Source organism: Cydia pomonella, chromosome 6 (genome assembly GCF_033807575.1).
Source record: "Cydia pomonella isolate Wapato2018A chromosome 6, ilCydPomo1, whole genome shotgun sequence".
Classification (NCBI taxonomy): Eukaryota; Metazoa; Arthropoda; class Insecta; order Lepidoptera; family Tortricidae; genus Cydia; species Cydia pomonella.
This window is the reverse complement of record NC_084708.1, coordinates 2,598,449-2,618,873: the sequence shown is the minus strand read 5'-3', so window position 1 is coordinate 2,618,873 and position 20,425 is coordinate 2,598,449. Positions and strand designations below refer to the sequence as shown.

General features: G+C 38.6%; 1 protein-coding gene across 4 annotated transcripts in view; it reads left to right on the top strand.

The window, feature by feature from the left end:
- LOC133518722 (serine/threonine-protein kinase hippo) overlaps positions 1-20,425 on the top strand; it is a 56,267-nt gene that overhangs the window by 31,458 nt on the left and 4,384 nt on the right. For 3 of the 4 annotated variants that reach the window (XM_061852401.1, XM_061852400.1, XM_061852399.1), the window contains exons 2-10: positions 10,490-10,592; positions 11,682-11,840; positions 11,977-12,204; positions 13,119-13,327; positions 15,339-15,448; positions 16,899-17,020; positions 17,732-17,870; positions 19,137-19,290; positions 19,597-19,672. In XM_061852401.1, coding sequence (XP_061708385.1) covers positions 10,490-10,592; positions 11,682-11,840; positions 11,977-12,204; positions 13,119-13,327; positions 15,339-15,448; positions 16,899-17,020; positions 17,732-17,870; positions 19,137-19,290; positions 19,597-19,672 — 1,300 coding nt within the window. Of the gene's footprint in view, positions 1-10,489; positions 10,593-11,681; positions 11,841-11,976; positions 12,205-13,118; positions 13,328-15,338; positions 15,449-16,898; positions 17,021-17,731; positions 17,871-19,136; positions 19,291-19,596; positions 19,773-20,425 lie in introns of all 4 variants that reach the window. The other variant, XM_061852402.1, reaches the window with a different exon arrangement.

Genomic DNA, 20,425 nt, shown 5'->3' with positions numbered 1-20,425 from the left:
AACACCTGATCATAGTTTAAGATACTTGTTTTTCTGCCTAGTCAGTAATTTTAAAACATGTTTAAACAATAATTGACACTTATTTTAACAGATTTATTTAATTTAATGACACGAAACACGGAATTTAAACACATTAAGCAAGAATTAAAATACGCTCGTTGTCGTTTACGCATACGGCAGAACATTATGCACACAAACTCAATTGATTGCATACAAACAGGTACGTTCCTACTTATTACTTATCTCTTTATCATTTTATCATGCACTACAATTATAATAAGGAAATGATGCGTACTTCTCAAGTGGGTCCTGATTCATTAGTAATAGGTACTTTAAAATGAAAGATTAGTTGTATGCCCATACGGGAATGTCATTATTCTAATCAAAATTTCACATCAAATGAAAAAAATAATGGTCTTCCTTTTGTTTCCAACACTATGTTAATTGGCAAAAAAATAATTCTCACATTGAAGCCTTTCGATCGGTATGACAAAGCTACAAGGTATTTTTTTTTCTCGTGTAGCGGGTTCGATTCCCGGTTTAACCATGAAATTATTTAAAATGCAATTCAACTTGTTTTTTTAAATCGAAATAATGTCTTCTTTCAGTAAGATGTTCATTTACAAAAATTAAGGTACTTTTCCTCCAATGACGCGATATTTTTTTTCCATACATTTTTTTTTCAAAAAAAATTAAAAAAGTATGAATGCAATTTAACTAAGTTTTAAAAATAAAATGAAGTCTTCTTTCAGCAAAATATGCTATCTATGATATTTAAGGTACTTTCCCTCCATGTGGCATCGCCGTGGGACGCCCTGTATATTGCAGATAAATAAGATATGTCAAAAAAGCGGGAATTTTTCACTCGCTCACTAATCTGAGCAAATAATGTAGCCGCGTTTAGTAGAATATTAGTGATATTAGTAATTTTCGGAATATCCCGATTTTCGGAATTAGCCGAGTGTACCTTACATTAAAAGATTAATATGGGTGCTACACAATTTTTTTTAAATATTATGATTATTTTTACATAAATACAAATTCGACTTTTTTCAAATTATATATAATAGGGTAACAGCACCAGTGGCCAGCCAGGGACCAGTAGTCAGCCTTTTAAGTCGTTTATTGGTCATAAATATCTGGTATATTCGATTAAACAAATCGCGAGTAGTCAAATAGGAGCTCTGATTCCTTATTCGTTAACGCGGCAGGTGCGGTGAGGTATCGGGGAGAGGAAATATACTCGTTCATAAAGGTGATGTTTGTTGACGAGAGCTAGAATGTCATGTCCGCCATATTTTTTACTGCACGTGGTGTTCTTTTAACGCGTGAGAAAAAATATGTTTTAATATAAAAAGTTACTGTTTTTTGTTAATGATGGGTTTATTGGTTAGTTTATCTATTAAATTGCGTTATATTTAAATAGAAATATCAATATTTAACTTATAAATTGAGGAGGTTGACCACTGGATACCACTTTTTTACAAAAAATCCAGTGCCCAGCCTCCCGCGGCTGACCTTTGGGTTATTAGTTATTTTTTTTATTTTCGATCCAATACGACCGTTAGGACCGTTACATTTACATTTTCAAATTTAGTTAGGCATGTCTCAGTCAATTTAAAGTAAAACCCAGTAGTCAGCCGCATTTGAAATAACGTTTTAATGCGGCTGACCACTGGGTTTCACGGATCCAGTACTCAGCCATTATCTTCCTTGGTACGTCGCTGCCAAATATTATGAACTTTAACTCATTTAAATAAGGTTCAAAAGTGTATACATACTTGTGTTGAGAAATATTCCAATATCTAATTTCATATCCGATTAATTCAATATCCGATTTTAAAAATAATGAATTCTATTAAATAAACAGATACATTAATAAAAAATAAGAAGATAAATACAGTGTTTATTAGTTTGCAAGAATAATTTTAAGCACCTATGGCCTACAAATTTCGTGGCATGAGAATTGTACTTATAAGAGTATAGGTACCTACCTATACTCTAGCTTCCTACCTAGGAATGATAAATATTATAATATCGTTAACTTTATACAAATAATAGTGTTTTTTATTTCATTGTTATTAATAGTTTATAAAGGCTGAGTACTGGGTACACAAAGGCTGCTTACTGGATTTTAGAGGCTGACTACTGGAGAAAAGTGCCATTTTTTGTTTAATCTTAATTATAGATATTATAAAGAGGATTGTTATTTTTTGACATACTTTGTTTTAAAACTATAATAAACAATTGATCTAACCATGTTATGCGTTTATTTATCCGACTAATCCTGTAGAAAAGTCGAGAGTACAAACTTTAAAAATGCGTTATAAGGCTGACTACTGGTGCCTTTACCCTATATCCCCCCCCCCCCCTTCACCCCTCTGGTAGCTGGCCGCGGACATTAAAATAACACGACAAGACGAAAAAACGGAACAGTGAGAAAACTATTAGGAAATATGGCTACGGGTGAAAAAACAGAAAAAAAACACAAAACGAAACAAAAATTATTTATAAATTAACTGCAGGTTAAAAGTCAGACAAAAAAAATATCAGAAACAGAAGCAAAGCGACTGTAAAAATAAGCTGCAGAGGAAAAATTAACTGCAGGTTAAAATTCAGACAAAAAAATATCAGAAACAGAAGCAAAGCGACTGTAAAAATAAGCTGCAGAGGAAAAATTAACTGCAGGTTAAAATTCAGACAAAAAAATATCAGAAACAGAAGCAAAGCGACTGTAAAAATAAGCTGCAGAGGAAAAATTAACTGCAGGTTAAAATTCAGACAAAAAAAAATCGGAATCAGAAGCAAAGCGACTGTAAAAATAAGCTGCAGAGAAAAAAAGTGTTTAGGATAATCGCTTTCGGGAAAAAATGCGAAAAGAAAATTAGCTGCAAGGAATAACTGCGTTTGGGAAACTCATCTAACAAATCGTCTATTCAACTTCAGGACCGGAATTCAGGTTAGGAATATATTTTAATAATATCTTGCAATATCTATCGAAGACTGCAAAAATATAATTTTGGAAAAGAGCTGATACTCTTCAAAATACTGGATCGATTTTTATCAAACATAGCATAAAACCACCGCAAGGAAACTCGCTTTCACGTAAAAAAAGCCCCATCGAAATCGGTTCATCCGTTTGAGAGCTACGGTGCCACAAATAGTGAGACAGATATTGGCGTCAAACTTATACAGTCAACTTTGAATTGTCGAGTGTTTGACACCTATATGAGTTCAAATTAACGCGTTGTTTTGTTACGTAGCGATGATTTTTCTGTTCGAATTACAAAGTGCTTAAAATGTATTGAATTTTTTCGAAATATAAAGAGATGTTCTAGGGAACTCGTGATAACTTCGAATTATAGAGAGGTTCGAAATATCCCTTGTTTGAATTAACGAAAGTCTACTGTAACTCCCCTATTTTTGCTATTATTGCGTCGGGGGTTAAAACCTTTATATATGAATGTCTACAACAATTGAGGAATATGCGCCGAATATCATAGTCAGTTATGATGTGCATTGTCTATCATATCTATACTATCTATATGTCGGCGGCCGATCGTAGGATCAGGCAGATCGTGAAATTCCTAGACATATCAAACGGGAAAATCTTTGTCTAGTTCCCTGAGTTAACGGAGCTGGGGCTATTTGTGTATTTGGCCTTCGGGCATCTGAAGCAACCTAACGAACCTCTCCTACCTATCTATTGGTTTAACGTGACTACCGTCAAAACATTACTCAGGAACATTACGATCTGCCTGATCTTACGATCGGCCGCTAATATAAGGTGGTTGTTTTGTGTTTTAATATTATCATTAGCCTGTGACTCCGCCTGCGTACACATTAACGTGTTCTATGCACGCCACTGTGGCCTAAATGTTTTAATATCGACATGGGTCGCCATATGTGTTTTGTTTATTTATTTTTCCTACTCCTCTACTGTTATCTGTCATTTATGCATTCATTAACACGAATATAAGAACATACATAAAAGGTTTCAAGAAAAGTCTATATTGTCTATTCCTCATAAAAGCTCTTGTGCTTTTAATCGCTATAACGTTACTACGATTAATGGCTACCAACCTAACAAAACCAAAACAAATACAGTTTTAAACTAAGTGCATTGCTGCCAACTTACAAAATATTCATTTGGTTTCATAGTAAAAACAATTACTTCATAAGTCAGAAACACGCATGTGACACCCGTAATATAGCAACACCCATAGACTACGAAGACCGCTTAGCGTTCCTTTTTAGTCTCTGTAGGCTACGGTGGCCAAAATTGAGAAAAAACTGTCCAAAAATTTAATTTAGCAAGTAGCAAGTACCAGGGCCGCATGAGTTACGAGGTGTCGCGGACCGGCCGGCCGCGGCCCGTGGCGGGCCGGGCGCGTAACAAGGTATGCTCGCGCGTCTTGGCTATATACCTAAACCTAAATACCTAAATTACCTAAATTAATATTTATTTTTGTTGACTCGTAGGAAAAATATTGTATGCAACGTTGTATAAGTAGGTCAAAAAATGCTCGTGGCGTATTCCTTTACAATGTTCGCCTACGCCTTCGGCTCCGGCTCACATTGTAACTCACGCCACTCGCCTTTTTTGACCCTTCTTATACAACTGTTGCATAAAATACTATTAAAACAGTATTTTTCTAAATACTTACGTAAACACGCGCGTAGTACAGTGAATCAGCTTCCTCGTATTGGATACATAATCATATAAAACTGGAACGTTTTCCTCAAAGTCTGTTATATTCGTCAATGTATAGCATTCCAGAGCTCTGTGGATAGAATACATACGATATATTTATTAAAATACGAGTGAGGGGAGTACTTCCTTCAATAACTATTTATTTATATTTAGTCTCATCTCCACCTGGATTAATGCACTTAGTTTTACCTTCTCATTTAACAACATACTTAGGGTGGGCCAATAATTCGTTGACAAAATTTCAGGAATATTTTTCTTAGTTACACTTTAATGAACTACAGTCAAATCTTTTACAAAAGGTCATTAAAATTACTTAAAATATAAATCAAAACTACTTACAATCACTTAACTAAAACAAAACGTATTCTCTCGTATATCTTCAAAATATTCTCATTTAAAATTGATAAACAAATCCAAACGTTTCTTAAAATTATCAACAATAATATTATTATTATGCTCCAAAACTCGTGTCGTCGATGTTGGGATGAAGACCGCCAGGCTAAAGTGGGACTGGGCTGGACATGTCTGCCGAATGAATGATGACAGATGGGCTAATATAGCCACTAGCTGTCATCCCCAGTGTAGTCGTGGCAGAGGCAGACCTAGAAAGAGATGGCGGGACGACTTGGATGCGTTTCAGCGGGACTGGCGGGATCTTGCTAAGCACAGGGAGGATTGGAAAGCTAGAGGGGAGGCCTTTGCCCAGCAGTGGGACACACATATAGGCTAATAAAATAAAAAAAATATGCCGCCAGCCCTCAATAGTAAAAAGGATGGAAAAAATGAAAGGAGGAAAGGATGGCCTAGGAGACGGGCATACATATAGTTAAAAAAATTGTTCTCTAGGAGGATGATAGGAAACCAAAAAATATAAAACTGCTACAATTGTGTGCGAAATTCTGGCTATTTTTATCCGCTCGGGCGGGCTCATGAGGAAATCCAAACAATAGAACAAAAGATTAAAACAATTGATATCTTGCCTTTGTTTAATTATGATCAAATATTTTCAATGAATGATATTTACGAATATAACAAGCTTCGCCCGCGACTTCCGCGTCTTTGAAAACTTTAACTCCATTTTCACCCTTTGCCTCTTAGGAGTTAATTTAGGCTGTACGCTGTTTATCATTTCTAAATAGCGGAACTGTTGAAATATTTAGACATGATATTTTTTTTTAATAACAGAAAAACAAATAAATAAACAAACATAATAAAACTTACTAAGTACTTAAACTAAAGGTAAAACATTTGGCCCAAATTGCCGTCAATGGGCAAGGTGCCTAGTAGGCTGGCCGTATTTCTTCGCTGTATGGCGATACTTATGCGCTGTACGAAATAGTGGCCAGCCAGCCAGATGATATTTAATTGATTTTAAATAGGCAAAGTTTCCATACGGAACGTGCTTCATTTGTTGACAAGTCTCTCTTCAAAAAATCATTACTTACCCTCGAAACAGAGCTTTTACTTTTAAATATTACGTTATGACATTAAGTTTACTATTTTTGGAAAGAAACCAATAAATTTCCATGTACTCAGCTATAAATTCTTCGGATAAATCAAGATTTGATAGATCGTTAATTTTAATTACGTCGTTAAAAGTATTATTTTCTGATGCATTCTTCTTTCTCACGCACTCGCCTGCCAAGGTGCATTTATCAAGACGTTGTAGATGTAGAGTCATACCAAGATAAGATTGCAGTGATTTTGACAGCCCCGACAGTGCAAGCATTATTTTAAACGTCAAATTCTATGAAATTATAACGTTCACTTGACAACTTCACAGGCTGCCAATTTATCTTGGTCTGACTCTTAGTACTTTTATAGTGGCTCCTCTACACGATGGCCCAGCGCTGGGCCAGCGAGATGGCCATGTGATGGTCGAGAGCAAGCACTATGAATTGGACCACGTGTAGATGCGTATATACGGACCATCGCCGCCCACGTTTGATGTGCGGACGAAAAACCGACACCGTGGCCATCCCATCGCCATCCCGCCGCACCATAAGCCATCCGATACCACTATCCCTCTACAAGCTGGCCCATCTTAGTGGACCAGTATGATGGCCCGCCGTGTAGAGGATCCATCACGCAAACAAAAAATATCTGCACATTTCTCCCAGCAAAATTTCTAGCGCAATTCAAAACGTTAACCCCTAATTACTGACGATATAATTACTCATCTCTTTTTCCGATTCAAAGTGTGTGAGAGACGGGTGATAGTGTGCTATGTGCACTACTGAATAATCTCCGTCGACATAAATATGAAATCACGTAACCCCCGTAACACAAACTGTAATAGTTTGAAAAATGACCGACCCTTCGTGATAGCTGGTCGTTGACACTGAAAAATTATGCCTACACGTAAGTTATTCTCTGAACGTCGTATCTTACACAATTCTAGTTTGAACCTTGATTTGTTAGACATAGAGTGCATTTTAAAAATGACGCTGATAAAAGAATCGACCGGCTGCTAGCCGTCACAAAATCTTACAAATAGTGCCATAGTTTTTGTAGTTTGAACTTTATGGGTAGAATTTAAAGTTGTTTATAGGTTAGTTATGTTGCGTGAGGTAAGAGTTTGGGTTAGTTATTTTTCTGTGTTATGATATTGGGATTTGGCCAATGAACCCGCAATGTTGTTTTGTTATAAATCAGGAAAGCTTGCGGAATTATGTTATTGTTAAGTAATTAATGACAAGTAAAATGGTAAAACAAATTCATGTGAGCTTTAACGTTAAATATTATGGTAGGCGGGTCGATTTATATATTTTTTCTCGGGTCTGATAAAATTCCATATCGTCCAAGAGAGAGGTATGGGCATTGTGAATGTCATCTCGCTTTGTGTGGTAGGGCACAGCACAGCGGATGACTATCCAGATCTAGAGCAGAACCCAACTGGGGAAGTACTCCACCTTAAGAAGAAAACCGCAGCCAAATAACACTAGACCCTACTCATATTCGTAGTGTCGTATTCCTGCTGGAGAGTAAGGTTGCCAGAGCTCAAAGAGGGTGCCGAGTGTTAGGATCTGCCCCGCGCATGTAACTCCTCTAGAGTTGCAGGCGTACATAGGCTACGGATACTGCTTACCATCAGGCGGGCCGTATGCTTGTTTGCCACCGACGTAGTATATTTAAAAAAAGTACAAAAAATACATCATCTAATTTATTTGTTGTATGATAGAAACCGACAAGTAGCTGTACAGTATGTTTGCTATTTGATATTTTTGTAAGCAGTTAAAAAAGTTATTGTATTATTGGATTGGATTATTCATCCTACAGCTTAAGCTCTTAATAGATTATAAAAGATTATAGAAACCTGTGAATTTTTTTGCGTCATAATTGGTTTAAATTGAAACGCGTCAGGAAACATACAACTTGAACGGGAATTGTGTTATACTTTATAATACAAATGCGCCACCTTAAGGTGAAGTAAGTTCGTGTTCTGCTCTCTCTTTCTCTCTCTCTCTCTCTCTCTCTCTCTCTCTCTCACACACACACACTGAGTGTAAGCGAGGGCGAGATCGACGTGCGTGCCCGGGAGCGTGGATATAAGGTTGTATAATTTAAATTTTTTGCGTGTTTTAAAAATAAATAAGTTATCGCTGAGTTCTCCTCAAGCATAATATTGCAAGATTTAAGTATAAGTTTTTGAAGTGTATTTTAAACCTATGTTCGTGATTTTTTTCTATCGAGCGAAACATAAAAACTCAGGATTCGAATCGCTGAAGTCCCTAGTGAAAGGCCCCAAGATTGCTAATTCAATTTATGGCAGCCGATCTAAAAAAGCGCCTTAACTTTTATAGAATCCGTTTTCTAAACCTACTGCACCTTAAAGAATAGCTCTATACATAAAAGATAAATAAAGATCTGCAACAAAAAATCGCCCGCCATATTTATAACATCACAGCCAGGGAATGCTTCCGGTACTGAATTTGTATAGCAAGAACCGAAATTTCCGATTCCGGGGTTGATTTCGTAAAGAAATCCTGTACCTAGTTACCGGCAACACACCGGGACACCCTAATCACAGTTGCCTTACTTTGATTTTATGTTTAGCGACGGCCTTCCGCCAGTTCGAGCGGGCCACACTTAGTTTGAAATTATGTTTAAACCTAAGTATTAGATATATTTTTGATATCTGTTTCAAGTTTCATACATTTTATTCACCGTTTTTCAATTTAGTTATTCTAGTACGACTTGTGTTTCCCTCAAAGGTGAAAGTGCACTTTGCCGTATCGGATTTATAGTACAAAGTCGACCATTTGTCTTTGAAAATCAGATTTCCGTTCTTGTCAAAGATGAACTCCTTTAGATTTGGTCGCTTGCGACCATCCCTGGAAGCGTCGTATGCTCCGATGTTGATCAAGTCATCGCCATCTGCATTCACTTTGTAGATGTACCTATTTGTCGGGTCAAAGAAATATACTTCACCATTCCTATCTCCACTTATCAAGTATTTTGCTTGTACTAACAAAACAGCTTCATTCGCGTTTGGCTTCAGTGTGTAGATCTCTGGACCGGACTTGATGTACATAATTCCATTTTTGTCAATCACTATGTTGTTAACAGTGAAGTTTTCTAAAGCGGGTATTCTTTCAATCACAGATCCTCTTAAGATATTCAATCCACTTGCCACATCATATCCAGATTCACGATGCGTGTTGAAATACAGAGAACCATTGTGTACTAGAACGTTTAGTGGAGGCGGACTATTTTCTGGAATCGGGACGTTGATAACTTCAGTTTGTCCAGTTTTAGGATGATATTTGTAGATGGTGTTGTTGAAATTAGCGATCTTGTAATAATACAAATCTCCAGTGTCTTGGTCTACGCCTAAGTAGTTTCCTTTACCTTGCATCGGGATAGGTGTCATTGTATTGGTGTCCAAGTTGATGGCTTTGATGCCTTCGTTGTAGATGTAGAGGATGTTGGAGTTGAAGTCGATAGCCATGTGACTGCTGGAGAGCTTGTTGATGCCGTCGTAGAAACTGGACGAGGCGTGACAGTGGCCGTTGAGACAGACGGTGCAGCCGGTGGCATTTGCGGCAGTAAACACTGCATATAGCAGCGCCACTCCTATTAAGAACTTCATCGCTGGACTCGGGATCCTTAAATCTTTTCTTTTCTTGTTGACGTTGATGACTGTCTTCTTCAAAGGCAGAATGCGCACTAGATGCTATGCTAAAGTGCTTAACTAAGGTCAAGCTTTGTTATCATCTCCGAAACTCGGACTTCTGAAAGTCAGATAGATAGCACTATTTTAAACTCTAAACTTGCATTGCATAAGTTGGTCTTACTGATAAAAAGTTATCATAAAGTAAATGTTTACAATAAAACATATCCCTGTTTGCTAAAATATGGAATATTTTACAAGTATGTTGGTTTGGAATTGAGGGTTGAAATTATATGTTAAAGTACTTAGGAATCCATGCTTCACATGCAGACAAATTTTTCTTTCGTCTTTTCGTATACCATAAGATTACATTTACATATAAACATGTTTACTTGGAAATCTCATCCTTTGTGAGGCAGAAGTTATACCCGAAACATTTTTCAGAAGTCAGCACCTTTCCAACTAAACCGCTGACGCTGTGAATCATAGCAATGAGAGAACATTATTAGCAATAGCAGATTTAACTGTCAGCGACCAACGATTAATATTTGTCTCTTTTATTCCCATAGGATTTATATTTTCACGTTTCTCGCGCGAGAAAATAGTCGATATCTTGTCTCTTTCTTTCAATTTGTGTACAAGCTTGTGTTTGTTTGTTGCAGTGAGTTGAAGAAGCTCTCGGAGGAGAGTCTCACTCGGCAGCCGGAGGAGGTGTTCGACATCATCTGCAAGCTTGGAGAGGGGTCCTATGGAAGCGTTTATAAGGTACCTTAGTGTTAGCATCTTGTACTAAATGCACCAGCCTCTAATTTCCTAACACAAATAAAATTTAAAAAAAAATCTAACGAGGGAAAACTAATAAGAATTAGTGGAAATTTCTGTCTGACCTTGGTACTGCTAAGTAACGATAGGTTGAATATTCCTTTTCACATCACTCGGAAAAGAGCTTTTTCTTCCCTGCTAGGAGGGATCAAAGTAACACTTTCCTGATCTAGGACCCTATTTTTATATTTTTTGCATACAATTTTTTTGCTAAAATAATATTTTTATACATAATTTGTTCATAGGAGGTGACGTGAAAAGCAGTACGTGTCACATGGTAGCAAAATTATTTCCATCTTGGGCGTAACACACTTGAATCCCTCACTACGTTCAGGATTCTATTTTAGAATCTATTATAGTATCCTTCTGAGTTTTTTGCCGGTCCCATATTCGGATACCCTTCTACAATTTAGGAGGAATAAATTTTCTCGGGTCAGAGGTGTAGGGTTAGAGCCGGCGTAGCATTATTTGACGTTCATAACTTTTCAAGTGGCATATGTCGTTTTTGAGTTATTGGAATTTTGATTGTATTTCAATTATTCAAATTTGAAATTTGAATGACATAATCGGTCGGGAGTCGACGGCCCACCATCACTCCAAGGGATAAGCGCACTGTAATATATGCCTACTTGGAAAATAAACTATCTTTATCTTTATATTCGCTTCGTTTAGGATTCAATGTACGCCCTCGCCCTAAATATGTCATTTTGCTCCCTTGTGACACAATTTTGTGATATATGGGTACACATGCCCATCGATAGGGCAGAAAGGAATAATATTTCAAGTATATCTACCGATGTTGATGGAAAGTTGAAGTAGGCCAAGGACAGGACACAGTAGGACAAGTCAATGTGTCAATTGAATCGTATTTCCGTGAGCTACTTATTCTAGAACGTTATATCTACTTGATTTGTAAGTTTTTTAAACTAGGTACTAATTCGTTACCTGCAGAACTCAGACCTTCCGATGCAGGTAATGGTTTTAGCTAGCAAGAAAAGAGATGTAGGTACTTCCATGATGCAATGATTCCAGGCCCTCCACAAAGAAAGCGGGCAGGTCCTCGCCATCAAGCAAGTGCCAGTGGACACGGACCTGCAGGAGATCATCAAGGAGATCAGCATCATGCAGCAGTGTGACAGTCCATACGTCGTCAAATACTATGGCAGCTACTTCAAGAATACCGACCTCTGGGTAATTATCCTAAGTTATAGGCCTAACGGCCTAATCTGCTTCTTCTCTTAAATAAGACAATATTTGATTGAAATTGGGAAGAATCAACACAATTTAGCCATTCCTATAATAAGTAGATATGTGTAACTTTTTCCAGATCGTAATGGAATACTGCGGCGCAGGCTCAGTCTCCGACATCATGAGGCTCCGCAAGAAGACCCTCTCCGAGGATGAAATAGCGACCATACTTTGTGACACGCTCAAGGGCCTGGAGTATCTGCACCGGCGACGCAAGATCCACCGCGACATCAAGGCGGGGAACATACTCCTCAACACCGAGGGTCACGCCAAACTGGCTGACTTTGGAGTCGCTGGACAACTTACAGTAAGTACAGTCCTTTAGTATCGGTCCAATAATGTCTCTAGGAACATCAAAGGGTGTTCACAAGACGAAGGATCCACCGCGACATCAAGGCGGGGAATATCTTGCTCAATACTGAGGGTCACGCCAAACTGACTGACTTTTGAGTCGCTGGACAACTTACAGTAAGTGTTGTGGTTTAGTATTGGTGCACCAATATCTTTACGAGCATTATAATCCGCAGCAAGAATAATCTTCGAAGATGTAGTAGTAACTATTCATCGCTCCTTTGCTGAAAAACATCTGTTTGTAGCATTTTAAGTGTAGCTTTGTATTACACAGAGTTAGCTGTCCTAAAAATCTACCTTTACGTAAAATACGGTACACTAGAAGTGGCAAACTTGTACACTGCCAGAGCTACAACAATAACAGCAGTATTTATTGTTCAATAATAGCTTCTGAGATATAAAAAGGTAAATGAACACAAGTAAATGATCCTTGAGAAACACAAGTTTACAAATATTTTTTCTTAATTTTTACATATGTTATCAACGTTATTCTTCACAACTTATCTTAAGCTTATGACAGATATATACTTAGGTATATTGCTTTGATTGTAGCCATGCATTCTCTTCCGCACGTACAGATGTAGTGCATAATTGTTTTTCATCGTATTTTCTCGGAAACGCTCGTATTTGTCATGCCGCTTCAGTCAACGTCAGTACTTTTTGTACCGAAACTGACTGAAATAGCAAGACACGCTCGTACGTTTCCGTGAAAATACGATGGAAAATAATTATGCAATACATCTGTATGCACCTACCGTTGAAAATCCGCATGTTTAATTTCATTCCAAAGGGCTTAAATTGATGTCAATGAGAAGGGGTTCCTGCGTCAATTAAATGACACAAGATAATTTCCCCAATATTTTCTTTCAGGACACAATGGCCAAACGCAACACAGTAATCGGCACACCGTTCTGGATGGCGCCGGAAGTGATCCAGGAGATCGGCTACGACTGCGTGGCCGACATCTGGTCGCTCGGCATCACGGCGCTGGAGATGGCGGAGGGCAAGCCGCCGTACGGAGACATACACCCCATGCGGGCCATCTTCATGATCCCGACCAAACCGCCGCCCTCCTTCAGGTGAACATAGCTACAACTATATCTGTCTCACTCGTCACTGTATGCGCGACTAGGGTGGTGTGATACATCTAGTCGCTCGGCATCACGGCTCTGGAGATGGCGGAGGGCAAGCCGCCGTACGGAGACATACACCCCATGCGGGCCATCTTCATGATCCCGACCAAGCCGACGCCCTCCTTCAGGTGAACATAGCTACAACTATATCTGTCTCACTCGTCACTGTATGCGCGACTAGGGTGGAGTGATACATCTGCTCGCTCGGCATCACGGCGCTGGAGATGGCGGAGGGCAAGCCGCCCTACGGCGACATACACCCCATGCGGGCCATCTTCATGATCCCGACCAAGCCGCCGCCCTCCTTCAGGTATCCTGAAGAACTATTCATTATACTTTATATTTATGGACCAGTGCATCTGCACAATTTAATCTCTTCTCCTTTAAGGTCTCTTTCGAGACCAAATAGTTTTTGGTAAAAGAAAATTGAGGATGTGTTCGAATCAGAAATATGTTAGCACCTTAACCGCTTAAGATGGCGCTTCTATGCGTTCATGAGACTTATATAGTCTATGGAGATTGCCCCCCCCCTGACAAATAATTCTATGCAAGGGGTTGAGCTATGTGCTGCTGACTGTACCAATGTGAAATTTCATGGTATTTACCAGATGCTTATGTATGTGGTTACTTACGGTTGTACGAAACGGTAGGACCCTGGCGCAGCGAGGAGCTGGGCCGGCGGCGCGAGCCCCGCTGCGGGTCCGGGCTGCTCCGACAGGTCTCCATCGCCATGCAGCGCGTAGGTAGTTTTAAGTGCGTGTCTTCTTCTACTCGTCGACCGTAATGGTTGAATTAAAATTTCGTATACCAAACTATAATTGCGTACTTTTCATGTATGGGCTCCTACTCCACTATAAGATTAATTTCGACGCTGTAGTCAACTAGAAAAAAACAAACGGGCGCGGGGCGGGAGTCGCTTGTGTATGTCTACAATTTTGTCTACTGAGATACCAATTTTCATTTATTATTTAGGTTTTATAGTAAAAAAAAAAGTATTTCAATCTCGTACCTTACTTAGGCAACTCAGCAAGCTTCGTTGCCTGAACACGGTACTCGACTGAAAAGCTCTCTATTTTATTACGATTGTATAAAATAAATAAAATAAATATTATAGGACATTATTACACAAATTGACTAAGTCCCACAGTAAGCTCAATAAGGCTTGTATAAAATACTATCTCAGGTTTTTTGTTGTAATAATAATGCTATATGGTAGCGAGACCTGGCCTGTCCTCGGAAGACATGTCCAGCAGCTTCACGTCACCGAAACGAAGATGTTGCGATGGATGTGTGGCGTTACGCGATTAGATCGCATACGTAACGAACACATCCGTGGCAACCTCAGAATTCGTGACGTAGCGGATAAGCTGCAGGAAAGTCGCCTCCGATGGTATGGCCATATAAGCCGCAGACCAGTAGACTACGTCGGAAATAGATGCCTCAACCTCACTGTTCAAGGCCCTAGATCACGCGGCCGCGGTAGGCCTAAGAAGCGCTGGCTGGAGATCGTGAGAGCGGACATGGAAGAAAACAATCTCACATCTGAGGATGCCCAAGACCGGGCAAAGTGGAGAATATTAAGTAGGAAAGCGGACCCTGGCGCTAGGCCGGGAAAACGCTAGGTTGAAGAAGAAGAATAATATGTCTAGAGTTTAAAATGCAAAGATATCTGTTAGATTTTAAATGACATTTTTTTTCGGTATTATATAGACTTATGTAGTTATAATGTGAATAAGTTCGCTTTTGTACAAAACATTTTTATTTTTGGTTTGTTTTGTCTGTTTTATGTAAACCTATATCTGGCAATAAACTCAAAGGTGTGAGTGGAATGACGTCCTCTGTTTTGAGCTAGGGTGGGGATTAGAGCCCGTCCAATGTTAGGATTTCTGTGTCCAGCAGTGGGACTAACCTATATAGGGTGGTGATCAACATTTGCTGATTGGAGTTGTCTTTTCAGAGAACCAGACCAATGGTCGACAGAATTTATCGACTTCGTCACGCAGTGCCTTATAAAGAACCCGGAAGAAAGAGCCACTGCGGAGTACCTGCTAACACACGAGTTTATTGGTAAATAATATCATTCCTTTATTTTTTTGTTTGTGGTTTAGGCTTCAGTAGTCAACATGGCAAAAACGGACGCCTTATAATTTGCTAAATTCCGTCTGTCTGTCCATATGGCATAGACATTTTACTCTGAAACTTATTGTTGGAAGATATTAACTTAATTTGTTGCTATTTGTTTCCCCGAAAAATGTTTATATTGAGTTATTAGATTATATCGGCCCTATAGGGACCGTGCGCGTTGGAGGGTCTGCCATCTTGTGGCCTGAATCGGAACCATAAACATGTACATTTACACGTCACGTGTTTTCTTGTGCATAGTAGGTTCTGCCATCTTGTGGGCTACATCGGAACAATAAACATAAGATTTTACGCCTCGCGCTAATAATCTGACGGCTCCTGTGCTGCCTCCTAGAGTTCATGCACGCTCCCTATTGCTTCGCCACTAGAGGCTTCGTCACTTTTTCTTGAATATATGACAAAATTATAGTATAGTCTGTTCTTTTATTCCGTAGACTAAAATGACAACCACAAATGTCAAACGCAGAAATAATGTGACCAGCTTAAAACAAATAGTGCTGATCTTTGATTTCGGTTTGTGAATAACCGATAAATATTAAATTAATTTTAGATCCAAAATAAACAATTAATGAAATCTATTCACTACATGATAGGAAGTAAATAATAAATAAAATCTACTCACTACTAATCCACTCAAACATTTAAAAATTGCATTATGAGCTTCGAGGTGACTGTTAATCTTACAATAAAATCGCTTTTAAATATTAGAAATATCGTGTTTAGACCTGGATACAAACTTTCTAAATGCCTCAAAATGGTGTTACATGCCTATATAAGTAACTCCTAATAGTTTATTTTCGGTTAGAACCGGTTGTAGTTCATCACTATTTATAAGACGTTAAAAACCAGCAACACATGAAATGTCATTTTAGTCTACGGGATAAAAAATAGACTTTACTTAGTGTGACTACTTAAAAAACACAAACCAATTTGTTAAAAATAATTTGATTTTTACCCAAAGTTGCGTATATGATATATAGTTTTATATGTGTAAATAAATAAATATATATTATAGGACATTATTACACAAATTGACTAAGTCCCACAGTAAGCTCAATAAGGCTTGTGTTGAGGGTACTTAGACAACGATATATATAATATATAAATATTTATAAATACTTAAATACATAGAAAACACCCATGACTCAGGAACAAATATCCATGCTCATCACACGAATAAATGCCTTTACCAGGATTTGAACCCGGGACCATCGGCTTCATAGGCAGGGTCACTACCCACGAGGCCAGACCGGTCGTCTTCTTCTTGTGTAGTTATATAATTTTACTATTCATCCCAGCATGGCACTCCACTATCCTCGTGGTCTTGTATGTCTTACCCGTAGTGTGTTTTACTACAATATTAATGTGATTGCAGGTAACGCGAAACACCCGTCAATACTAAGCAGTATGATAGCCGAGGCGAGAGAAATACGAGAAACACAGGCCTTCAGGCAACAACCCACTGTCACCCCGGACGGCAAGATCATTGCGGGCGCTGTATGTAACCACTGTCATATATAATGTATTTTTTTTAGGTATTTCACCAGAATATTCTTCAAGTCAATTAATTTAACTCGATGTGTCAAACCTTACAGAAGGTTTAAGCTATGCAGCGTAACAATGAAGCTGCTATAATAGTGCTACATATATTTATATTGCTAAAACTAAATAAGAGAAAATAGAACATGAGAAAGCAACTAAAAATAATATACATATGATTGCCACTCATGTGGATAAAATGTAGATTTCTCATCAGTTTTTGAAGAGTAAAAGGTGTAGCTAATAAATATTTTATCATTAATTTGATTCTTAGTATTCTTACATTAGACCTTTATAATTAAGGTTCTGTATCTTTAGGTATTTAAATAAAAGTAAACAAACAATTTGTACATTTTCGGGTAGTTATAACATTTATTGGTTAACCAACCAAATACAAAACCGCCTGGATCTGTCTCTGAACGACCTGACTTTAACCGACATTATTTGATCATGTAATGTTTTCATCTACCCTCAACTGGCTTAAGGCATTTGAGGGTAGACTTTGTTTACTTTTATTTAAATACCCAAAGATACAGAGTATAGACATTCCACCACTTTTTGGTACTGAAGTAAAGTCACATCGTGGATCTCGCACAACCATAGTTCAGTTGGTGTATATCTTGCTTTAAACATGCTTGCAAAATAACTCATTTACTTTTTTGTGACCAGGGCGAGGGCTACGATGACGCAACAATGAAGAAACGGGACGAGGGCACTCTAGTGCCCACGCGAGACGGCACCGAGCTGACCCACGACCTGGGCACTATGGTCATCAACGAGCCCGACGCAGACCTCGCCACCATGAAACGTAAGTACGCACAGAATAAAACGGTACAAGTGTATGGGTCCTCACGTGCCCACACCTGGGTATTTTGGTCAACGAGCGACGTAAACTTGTAGGTAGGGGCAGCAATCGGTACAGTCGCGATCAGATACATCGTAGCGACTAAGGTGCTCAAAATATCTGAACAAGCACTAACGCCTTGACAACAGAGGCGTGTTCAGATATGTGTCTAATGGCGAACGTGTAAGAATGACTGCTGCCTAGCCTAGTCGGTAGTAACACTGCCTACAGGAGTTTCCGGGTTTTTTATTTATTTATGTGTTTTCAAATATATATGTTCCTGAGTTATGGATGTTTTCTATGTATATAACTATATACCTATAGCTCAACAAGGATGCGGAGTGTTAGGGTCGGCAACGCGCATGTAAATCCTCTGGAGCTGCAGGCGTATATAGGCTACGGAGACTGCTTACCATCAGGCGGGCCGTATGCTTGTTTGCCACCGACGTTTTAAAATAATATAACTATAATATATCATCGTCTATAGCAAACAACACATGCCTTAATGAGCTCACTGAGGCGCTAGGCTGATCTATGTAAAATTGTCTTATAAGATTGTTGCCAATATGGAACAATGCATTTACATTACGATATGATATCAACTTTATGTATTTTTTATTTTTTTCTTCTTCCTAGCGTTGTCCCGGCATATTGCCACGGCTCATGGGAAATGTATGTAGTTTATGTAGCGATAAAGAGGTAGATAAATAAATGCCGATTTTTGCGTTTCCCGGTAGGGCCTTTGTAAACAAACCGCCTTGATGCATCAATATATCACATTTTATTATCTGTGAAAACTTGTCAACAGTTTAAGGCACAGTATGTATAAGTAACTCTATGGTTTAAGATACGTGCTAGTGCTGCACTCTGATGGCAGAACATTGCAGTAATACTCCCTATTGCCAAAATTCATTGTTCAGGCTATGGAGTGTGTAATTAAGAGGAGTGACATCTCTTATGGTAGAACTGTTGCAAAAGTGTCCAGCTGGCAGCTATAAATAATAGTTCCAAATCTCTCCAGAGTAGCGCTAGAGTAGCTAAGAACCTAGGCGCTATTGACGGAGTGAAGTGCGCTGTCTATGATTTGATTTTTTTGTTCAAGTATTCTAGGTATTGTAGCGCCACCTATTTAAGGTTTTTTGATGACACTTTTTGGTACATGGAGATTTATTTCCTTACCTCCACCTTCCGTAGTTCAGGCACTATCATATTTTTCCGTTATTCTTACAGGCCACGACACAGATCCAATGGACACCAACCGACCGAAATATCGTCCGCTGTTCCTCGAGCATTTCGAGAAAAAAGAAGTGAACCATCTCAACATAGGCACGGCTAATGGCACGCTCACCGGCCCTCTAAGGTTACCAGGAGACGACACCGTGAGGTATTTAAATTCTGTGATTCTAGGATTTAGAGAACTATAATGCTCATTATGCCACGTTATAGTGAACTATAATATTTATTATGCAACACATACTGGTTAAATCAAACAACATCGACGCGCTTCTTAAGAAATGTGGCTGTCTCGGTAGGAAACAGATCACTATCGCTCTGCCAACTGAGCTTCCGAGATTTCACCCGAGGTCAGCGAATATTTCCATCATATGCGCCTTAGGGAGGCGCCTAGCTCAACATCTACTATAACAGTATTACGCTTCTTAAAGTTATTTCATTATATTTTTTTTTTCAGAGCGGAAGGCATAGCAGGCGATGCCGGCGCTCTAGCCTTCCAACGCGCGCTGGTCGAAGACGGCAACATGGAATTCGTAAGTCAACTACACGTCGTCAGCCTGCTACCGCTCGACACCACTCACTGACCGGTGATACCGGTACCAGTACCGGTTTCAATTACCGGTATCAAGTTGCGTAAGTCCAGGCTTGCGTAGCGTTCGCATGGAGTGGTGGTTGGGTAGTCTACTCTGTTTTTGACCTTTTTAGTGTCAGTTAAACAAAAAAGTTTCAAAAGAATTGAAAGTAATTTTTTTACCATCATTAGTAAGGCTAACAAAAGCATATTCTATCCCACTGAGTGAATAACATGACTAACTGTGATTCTTCACGATTACCTATAATAGGGTTGTTGACGCATGTTTAATTAACTAAATAAATACTCTTAGATATAAAAATGATCAAATTATCACAATGAATTGGAAACTTAATAAATAATGTGCAATATTTAAAAAGTACTACAGTTCAAAGTTTCAAAATGTAAGTTTTTCTTAAACATCTAAAAAGAAAAAAATAATGGCACCTACCATTTGATTCCTTACATTTTATTTAGAAATAATCTTGTAAGCTACTATATACATAAACGCAATACTTCACCGACAATTTCGCAATTTTCCATACATCGTAACGGCTTCTATGACATGGTATCATCACTGTGTATTGCCATTTTATTAGGAGCGTTTCATCAGTAAAGTGCTATTGTCAGACTGACTGTCATTTGTGACTTTTGTATCGTTTTATGGGTCCCATGTAGATATTTATTCCTCAAAACAAACCTGATCGACTGATAC